Source organism: Sturnus vulgaris, chromosome 5 (genome assembly GCF_052056855.1).
Source record: "Sturnus vulgaris isolate bStuVul1 chromosome 5, bStuVul1.hap1, whole genome shotgun sequence".
Classification (NCBI taxonomy): Eukaryota; Metazoa; Chordata; class Aves; order Passeriformes; family Sturnidae; genus Sturnus; species Sturnus vulgaris.
The window spans coordinates 67,154,296-67,164,129 of NC_142247.1; the positions used below are offsets into that span (position 1 = coordinate 67,154,296).

A 9,834-nucleotide genomic window follows, 5' to 3' on the forward strand; every position below is an offset into this window, starting at 1 on the left:
CCGACATTTTGTAATGAAGTTACCTGGCCTTTTTAGGATGGTATTAAATCTTGCTGTGCATCATCCAAGCAACCTGGATTTCTTTCAGAAAGATTCCTCACTAAATCTGTAACCAAACATTAGCCTACACGACATGCTGCCCCAAAAGTAGTAAGTATAAATAATACGAATAAAAAATGTCCCCGTCCAGTATTAAATAAAAGCCTACAGGTGTATACCAAGAACATCCATGGGTCATGTCACTCAAATCTCTATTTGACAAGAGTTGTGTGGGAAGGCACTTGTGCCTGCTTTGTAAAGGGGAGCTCCGGGGTTCCCAGGTTCCCGAGTGATGGGTCTGCACTCGGTGTCTGTTGGGGCGTTGGGCACCCAGGGCCATGATGAGTTCCCTGAGCTGGGCTAGGGACGGCGGGCGGGGCTGGGTTGTGACAGCACAGTGGCTATGACAGCACAGGGGCTGTGACAGCACAGTGGCCGTGTCACAATGGGGGCCGCTATGTAAAAGGCCCCAGAGGTTGCCACTGCCCCAGTAGAGCCTGGGCAAGCGGTGAGTGCACACGCAGGGAGGAGAAGGGGCTGGAGGAGGGCTGGAACAGCAGGGCCAGCCCTCGGGCCGTGTGTTCTGGCCCTGCAGCCAGGGCCCAGCCCCTGGCGGGAGCGCCTTGCCCAGGGCACGGTGCTTACTGGGGCAGCGGTGCAGGCCTGGCCGCCTGCCAGCTGCCGGGGCCCTCTCCTTCCTGACATCCCTGCGGCTCCTGCCCCACTGCCTGTCTCCATTCTGAACCCCTCCTGTGTGTCCTCCTGCAGACCATGGCTTTACTGTCATTGCTCTTCGTGCTCGTGCAAAGCCTGATCCAGTACCCCCAGCCAGCTGGGGATGGGCTGGATGAGGCCACGCACCAGCAAATGCGGGAGCGTCAGGAGCTGCTGGAGCGCGAGATGGCTCGGCTGCTGCAGGAGCTGGAGCAGGGGCCCCCGGAGCAGCAGGACGAGGGCTGGGGAGCCGTGCTCTTTGGTGCTCTGCAGCTGTGGCCATTCTGGGCTCTTGCTGGAGTCCTGCTCCTCTTGGGCCTGTGGTTTAGCTGCAGGACAAGGAGCCATGGGGCCAGCAGCAGTGCTAAGGACCAGAGCTCCTGCAAGACCTTGGAAGACGCGAGAGGAGAAGAACTGTTAGGAGACAGCGTCGATTCAAAGGACGATGGAGAAGAGCTTGATGTGACTGTGGAGGGAGACGACAGCAGCAGTGGACATGCCAGAGACGGAAGTCCTGTGGCTGCAAATGAAGGCCGTGTTGACGATGTCATGGAAGGCAACGATGATGTGAAGGCGAAGGGAGAACATGACGTTAAGAGTGACAGTGGCCATGACGTAAGAAAAGATGAAGGATGGTGTGATGGGAATGTGCCAGCAGACGACAGTGCTGAAGGGAATGAAGAGGAATGTGGCAATGTTATTGGAAATGTGGAAGGCCTAGAGGAAGCAGATGAAGGAGAAAACAAGGATGTGCAGGTGGATGAAGACAAGGGTAGAGAAAAGGAAGAAGGAGAAGGAGATGGAAAAGAAGAAAAATCTCACGGTGCCAATATGAAGGCAGGCAACGGTGACAATGCAAATGAAGACAAACATGTCAATGTTGCAGGAAATCTGGAAGGCCTGGATGAGGCAAATGTAGGAGGAAACAAGGGTGTGCAGATGGAGCAAGACAAGGCCACTGGAAAGGAAGAAGGAGATGGAAATATAGAAAAATCCAATGGTGTAGAAATGAAGGCAGGCAAGAGTGATGTTGTAAATGAAGAGGAAGAGAGTGTAGAGGGAAAGGAAGAATATGCAGAGGTGAAGAAGGAGCAGGAAAGCAGTGATGCCAGTGTACAAAGAAACAGTGATTGGACTGGGCAGGAAGATAGCAGATACAGTGGGAATGAAGTAGACCGTAGTGGTTTTGCTGAGGAAGAAACTGAGGAAGAAAATAAGGAAGTTATAAAAGAGGATGACAATGCTAGAATGAAGAATGGTGTTAATGCAGAGGGAAATGAGAACGAAAATAGGAAAAAAGATGAGCAAGGTAACGTGGCTTGCAGTGAAAAAGAATGCAGTAATGGTGGCAAGGCAGGAAGCAGCAGTGATGGCATTGAAGAGAGAGAAGACAGCCGAGATGTTGAGAATAACCAAGGCATCCTTTTAGTGGATTGCTTACAGGGACCTATGAAGGCCGTGGAGAGAGGTTGCTCAGTGACAGCTGAGCTGATGGAGAGCTTCACGCGTGTCTTTGTGGACAGCGTGAGCAATAGTTTCTACCCGGTGCCTGAGGAAGCCATTGGGGTGGGCAGTGCCTTTGAGGGTTGGAGTCCCTGTGAGTGGGATGGGGTGTATCGTGTGCTGGTGCCACTGAATCCCCCACCAGGGCACACCTTCCACCTAGAACTGAACAGTGCAGGGCAGATGGCAGCAAGGACCTTCAGTGTCCGTGTGGAGCTGGTGTGCACGTGCAGGAGGGAGCAGCTGGGTGAGAAGCTGTTGTGCTTGCTGCACCACTCGCAGGAGGAGCTGTGGCAGGAGCAGAAGCGCAGCCTCCTAGAGACACTGTGCACCGGCTCCTACCTGGACGTGGAGAAAACCTGCCGCTGGTTCCACCAGCTGGTGAGGTCCTCGTGGCTGCGTGTGCCTCAGTCATACTCGTGGCACTTGGTGTTTCAGCCCTGCAGCCGGTCTTGCCGATTCCAGCTGAGCAGAGGCAAGAAGAGCCTGACGGTGGAGATGCTCTTTGGGGTGCGCCAAGGGGACTCCGACATCTTTGTGGTGAGCCAGCCCCCAGAGGCCCAGGAAGGCGGCTCCAGCGTCTTGGTGGTGAGCAGCAGCCAGCCCGCTGAGGCCAATTTCACTGCAAGCACAGCGTGGCCCGAGACGTACGCTGTGGCAGAGGTGAAATTCTTCCAGCGCGTGGCCAGACAGGTGCCATGTGAGAGCTTGCACCTGAAATGCCTGCAGGTCTTCACCTGCATCCTGAGGGGCACAGGTTTTGCCAGCTCTACCTGGAAGACTGTGGTCATGCACCTGCTGACCATCGTACCACTGTCCAGGTGGAGCAGGAGGGAATTTGTGGTCCACTTGTGGGACATGGTGGCGTACCTGGGCTGCTGCCTGCAGTTCAAACGCCTGGACCACTTTGTGCTGGGCAACGAGAGGCTTCCTGCAGAGATCAGCTTGCCACCGGCAATGCGAGGGGTTGAGCCACTCAACCTCTTTGAGCACCTGGCCCGAGATCCGGCCGCCCACAGTGCGGCCATGCAAGCTTATGGTCAGCTGCAATTTCGCCTCTGGACGCTGCTCTCCGGCCACTGAGAGGAGTTCTCTGCACAGAGCTGTGCTGGGGGGGCTCCCACCCGATGGCAGCCACGTCAACACCTTGCAGTTGTCACTGGCAATGCTGAAGCTGCTTTCCTGCTCCTGCAGAAGGAAGATGCCGCTCCACGTGGATTCCTTGTGCACACCCATCTCTGCCTTGCCCTTCACCTTCCAGTTACAACGGTGCTGTTGCCAAGTCTGTGAGGCATAAACTGAATCCACCTGCACATCCTCACAGAAGAGAGTGAAGCTGATGGACATGGCTTGGAACACCTCAAAGACAGAAAGCTGGCCTGTTAGGGACTTAGTGAAGTTATTTAGGGAGCTGTAGATTTAACGGTTTTGTAAGGATGTAGTTCATAGTATATGAAAGTACAACAGGTAGATTTAACTCAGTTCTCCATAGAAGAATAGGTAGTCCAAGTTTTCATCATGAGACTTGTTTTATTAGCATTTATTAGCATTCCTTCCAGAGTCACTTTAGTGTTGTCAGTGTATAACTGTTTGGCATTTACACTTAGTTTAGGCAATTGAATTACGCTACTGGAGGTGTTCACTTGCTTTTCCAATTATAGTTGAATATCTATGTTTGAAAAATTAATAAAAGGAGAAAAGTTTCTCAAATGGCCTGAAATGTGTCATTCTTTGTGTTTAACCCTCTGCATCTTAGAGAATGTGCTTCCTATACCCCTACCTGAAATAATGACTTCTTGCAAACAGAGATGTTGGATATACTAACTATGCCGTCTATTGAGCCTTCATACAGAAATGCTTGAAGCTTGAAGTGAAAATGCCCTGAAGTGCCTGAATTTAATTTTGCAGCCGTGTTTTGGTTTTTTTCTCCTCAAATTTTTAGGAATTTTTGTGAAAATTTTCTTTACGTAGTCACTTTAATGGGCTCCTGGGGAACAATTCAGTCCTAAAAGATGAACATAGAAGTCCCTAACTGCAAAGCATGTGGTTTAAGACATAGTTCTTTTTTTGGCTTCTCATAACTAAGGTTTAGACACAAAATTGTGACAACAGAAAGTCGCGTTTTCACTATTCCTGGTTCTCTGTATCCTTTTGGAGAGGCCCTGCTGTTCTATGAATTTTATCTTTTCCACCAGGCCTAATAATATTGTATGGCAATGAGAGCCACTTTGCATGCACACCTTTGTCCATGGTGAGATGCAGCTAAACAAAATATAATTTACTTCTTGTAGTACATAGTAGAGATTGCTAGTAGTCTGGAAGTATTGATTCTCTTTGTCTTTGTACCAAATCATCTGGGTTCACCTGGTGAATTTTAAACTCAGAACACCTCCCGGGCAGCCTAAACTACACTGCTTTATTTCCAAATAGGGCCTAAAGCACAACCTCACCTGCTCACTTACACCAACCAAGGAGGAGACAGGAGAGGGGAACAGTCCCAGAAGAGGGGGAGGAGTTTGTACAGCCAAGGTGCTGAGCAGGAGAGGAAAGCCTCAGACCTAACCCTGCACTGTGGGGATAGTACAGAGGCCTGGACACTCTGAGGTGCTTCAGGGGTGGCACAGGGACAAAGGCTGTGATGGCACCCCGAGTATAGGGGGTTACATTGGCTGTCAGGTTGTGGTTATTTTCTTTAAAAGCCGAGCAGCTAATAATTGCTATAAAGTTGTTTATTGCAAAGGCACATCAGTCTCAAAAGGCAAAGGTTCCTAAATAGCAGTAAAATCCCAATTACAAGTAGCAGCTGCTACTGTCGAGGTCTCAGGAAGGCCGATGTTGCTGCCACAGCTCCTACCTTCTTCTGGGCGAGGATGAGAGCAGTGAGGGGAGAGAAGTGAGAGCAAGCTTCTCCCCAAAGCATAGATTCTTATACACAAATTACCCAATAAGCTAAAAACATGAACCCGAACCATTTCTTTCTAACCTATTAGAATTCTAGTTCCTTAGCACGCCAGGTTACGTATAAACTATGCATATGGTCTATCTTGTTCTATCTAGAAAATGCAACCAATATTCTTACTCTAGTTTTATTATGTCTAAAACTATGTTCTTGGAGCATCCATGGAAACCTGTTTTCCACACTAGTACCTACAACTATGTTTTTCAGCCTTCACTAGAACTTCCTGATCTCTCACTGAGGAACACAGCGAGGCCTCTGTTTCCAGACTCCAACAGCTGGCCAGTGGCTAGCAGCAGGCAGAAAGCTGCCACAGCTGGGGAAAAGCCCTGCCCTGCTTACAGCTGGGGGCTGGGAGAGCTCCATTTTTCCCCTCATGCAGAGACACAGGGACTCTCACCCTCCTTACACAGTTGCCCCTCTCTCCAGGCAGCCAAAGGAGCACAACAACAAAAGGCCAACCACAGCAAAGACCCAGCCCTGCTTACAGGGAGGTTGCCCAGTGCAAAGCCAGCCCTGGCACTGAGAAGTTGCCCTAGGCATGCCAGGAATACCCTTTGCCCAGAGGGTCCCTCATGCCCCTTCTTTACCTCCAAGCCACTTCTCTTCTTGCTCCCTCTTGCCTCTCTGTCTCACTACTACTCCCAGTGGACAACAGCACACTCAGGCCTGAGAAGCTCCAGCTCCTGCGCATGAAGGGAAATGTGACCCAGTGGCCCCACAAGGAGAGCCTCAATCCAGTCAGCCCCAAATTTTAATAATATGTGTTCTAAGGTAATCTTTCTTATAATGTGTTTGTGAAGGTCTCTCCCTGTGTGGGGATCTCTCCCTGTGTGGGGACACCTCTTTGTTACTTCACAAAGATATGCAAAATATATTTGCCACTGTTATTATGGCTAAGTGAAACTAACTTTTATTTATTGTTTTTTGCTTGCTTTAATATGATTGATTTATTATGGGTTCAATACAGTGCATTATACTACCCTAGTTTTTATGGCTCCTATACTGCATAGTAAACAAGCATTTTTAAGATATTTTTATTTAATCATTACCATAATAAAACATTAAAACTATATGAATATATTTGGGTTGCAATCCTTTATCCTGAAGGATAAAATCATATAAAGGTTTAATTACACCTATAAAATCTTTTACGCATAAACTTCTGAGAAAGTCTCAGGGGCTAAGATTGGATTCGGCGGTGCCCTACAGGTGACGCCAGGGAACTCCAGCATTCCTTCCCTATGAAGTTCTTTTGATGTGGTGCTGGATTCCCGCTAGTTGAACAACACAGCTGAGCACCAAGAGTGGGACACAGCTCAGGAGCAAGGTGACACGAGGTGCAGCTTAGAGCAGTTGCTCTACAGCATGCTTAGGATGTCAGTCTCAGGAGGCAAGGACGAGGAGGAGGCTCTTTGTGTGGGCTCCAGGGAGGGTTTATTTCCAAGGAGGGACCAGGGACAAAAAAGTGAAGAAACAAGGGTGCAGCAACTATACCTCTATACAAGGAGGATTCAAGGGGAGGGTACAAATCTTTAACCAACTGGGAATATCCTGAGGAGGAGAAAAGGAAGGGTTTGCATAAGCAAGAACCAATGAGGGGAGCAAGGAGAGGAGAATGGGTCACATGGGCCAATGGGGCATTGAGGTTTAGAGGATTTCCAAAAGGGATGTCCAAGCAGGGCATTGGCACAAGGGAGGATTGACAGGGAACTTACTGGAACAAGGGGAGGTATCAGGGTGGATTGACAATAGGGGTAAGTGGGGCAAGGAACACGCTACAAGGGTAGGAGGGTACAACTTGGGTTAAAACGTTAACATATGGGACAGTGGAACAAACCATTAACAGAACATAAAAACACACCACAACATTTTCCCCTCACAAGCACCATGCAATCCTGGGAAGGCGCTGTCCCTTCCTCCTCCATGTCTCATCCCAGGAACTATCCCAGGGCAACTCCCAGACCATTTAATGGAAGGAGCAGACGTGTTCGAGCTCCCGCCGCTGCGGCAGACGGGCCCTCGGCCCTGTGTCCCTCCAAGGCTCACCTGCATCCCCTCAGCGACACACAGCAAACCTGCATGGCCCTCAGCGGCAAGCAGGCCGTCTGCCACCCCTTCAGTTACACACAGGGTACCCATATGCCTCTCAGAGCCCCTCATGGCTCCTCAGCATCACTCAGGGCACCTGCCTCCCTCTCAAACGACCTTCATGTCTGCTCAGCAAGATGCAGAGCACCCACCATTCCTTCTGTCACCTTCATGCCCTCTTGGCAACACACAGGGTAGTTGCCACCCGCTCAGTGACCATCATGTCCCATCAGAGGAACACAAGTGGCATCTACGTCCCCTCAGCGACCTCCATGTCTGCTCAGCAGCACATGAGGAATCGGCCATTCCTTCAGTGACCTATTATGCTCTCAGCATCACTTGGGGCACCCACCTCTCCCTCAGTGCTCATTCTGATCCCTACAGATTACCTCAGATTTTCCTTCCAAAGTGCTTAATTGCATAGAGATTACCTCAGACTTTCCCCTCACAAAATGAAACACCGTGTAGTCCTGTGACGGCACAGGCCTAACCATTTTTAAAATAAATTCCATGTTCTTCATTTTCCAATTGTCCACAACCATTTCTCCCCAGGGTGGCATTTTTTACCACCCTTTCATTCCCACTGCACAGGTTTCCAATCCCTGTTTTACATATCCATTTCAGCGGTGTATCACAGTTTTACTTCTCTTCCTACATCTGTCTTCCCCATTATCCTGTCCTATTTTTTCCCCTTCTTCCAGCATGCTCTGTCATTTCCTGTGAACAGTCACACCCAAAGCTTTACTTTCCTCCTCATGGCAAAAAAAAGCACTTTACCCTTCTGGATGCTCTCTGGACAAACTCAGTTTGGGAACAGGCTGGTAGGAGGGGTACTTTGACTCTCAATCTGGGTGACTGCCTGTAGCACTCACAGGTGATCCCAGAACCTGTGCCATTCCCAGGACTGGAGACCTCAGTCAACATCTTCAGGACATTTAATGACTAAACAGGTATCCATTACTAATATGCTTTTTTTTTTTTGTTTTTAAGCTGTAAATGTAATCAGGTTTTTTTGTACAGTTTTGGTACATGAAGAGAAAAAGTGTCCATCTGAAACAAAGCCTCTTCCCCCTGATAATTTTTAGCCCTCTCTCCAGACTTTAGGAAAGTTAGAGACATACATTGTGCTTTGTAGGCTTTTTTGTTCCTTGAGAGCAGTGTTTGACAGCATCACCTCTAGGATGGCTCTCTGCCCAGAGAAACTGCCAGAGAGCTGAGCCCCATGGAGACAAAGGCACACAACAAAGCCTCACACAGAGCTTCAGAGCTGCTGGGAGAGGAGAATCTGATCTACTGACTTGTTCCCAAAATAGCACCCGGTGGGAGGTGACTGACTGGCTAATACCTGTGGTGTTTCCATTACCGATTGAGATGAAGTCTGTTGCCAGGAATCCTGGGGTGGTTTCCTTGACAACCAGCAGAAATGCACAACTGAGATGCACATGACTTTTCAGGTGAATTTTTAACTCCTCTGAAACAATGAGCTGCCCTACCAGAACTCAGATAAATGTAACAGAGGTGTACAGCCAAATGAAATGGTGAACAGCATTTTTGTTCAAGGGCAAATTTGAGCTGAGCGAGAAATCTGCCATGAAACAAACCCTCAAGAGAGCAACCAGCCTAGAAATATTTCTCTTATTCAATAGGGCAGATTATCTACTTTGTTATTTTATGGCTTTTAGATGAGAAATTTCAAGAGATGGAAGGTATTTCCACGAGAGAGATAGATATATCTAACATTGAATTAATTTGAATGTCCCTATTAAATCCAAAACCTTCAAATTTCAAAGTTGATTGCAGACAATGCACTGTTCATCAGAAGCACTAGGGGCATTTATTAAAATCAAAACATATTTGGAAATGATTTTAACAAGACAGTGTAAATTTTAATCCAAATCATACAACATTAATAGGACTAACAGTATCTTTATTCTTTGTATGTAGACATGGCCAAAAATTTTTTATGGACAGTAAAGTCACTGGAAAATTCATGTTTTCATGAATTCAAGTTGAACTGAGAAGTAGTTTAAGCCCAATTACGGCCAATATTTTTCAACTAAGGATTCCATTATAAAATATTGAAATGTATTATATAAGAATTTCAAAAGGAAATGTTCTTTTAGGTTTCATAGTTTTGGCATTTTTTTGACAAATTACCTACTCTTTAAGGGAAATAAAATTTAAAAAAAAAATTTAAAAAAAATAAAAACCCCAAGAAGAATCACGTACAATAGATTGACAAGTAGTGTTAAGACCAAAAACATATTAGGGAATTTTTTGGCTTTTGTTTTTAGCCCTTTTAGATGGAAAACCAAAATATTATTATTCCAGTTGAACACGGGGTTTTATTTTTCAGTTTAGTAGTCGGGAAAATCTATTTCCCTGCTTTGTGCTTGGGAGGAATAAGCACATGTGAGGAAGTAAGGAGAAATTGAAGGGGATGCTGTGGATCAAGTCGGCAAAGTAGGAGTAAAGAAGGGACTTATCAAAGGTGACAAGCCAGATGACAAATGTAAATGTTTTTGAACTCT

At 47.5% G+C, this 9,834-nt stretch overlaps 2 protein-coding genes across 2 annotated transcripts; both read left to right on the forward strand.

Annotated features, from left to right (window-relative positions):
• The first annotated feature begins 810 nt into the window (after positions 1-810).
• Positions 811-1,588, forward strand: LOC148223756 (uncharacterized). Its single transcript, XM_088166116.1, is given in 2 exon segments — positions 811-1,482; positions 1,484-1,588. Coding segments are annotated over 2 exon segments (777 nt in total).
• Positions 1,589-1,865: 277 nt separating this feature from the next.
• LOC148223757 (inositol 1,4,5-trisphosphate receptor-interacting protein-like 1) lies at positions 1,866-4,003 on the forward strand. The gene has a single exon (XM_088166150.1). It carries the CDS (start codon positions 2,002-2,004, stop codon positions 3,337-3,339), a length of 1,338 nt encoding a protein of 445 aa, XP_088022276.1. The 5' UTR covers positions 1,866-2,001; the 3' UTR covers positions 3,340-4,003.
• The last annotated feature ends 5,831 nt before the right edge of the window (positions 4,004-9,834 follow it).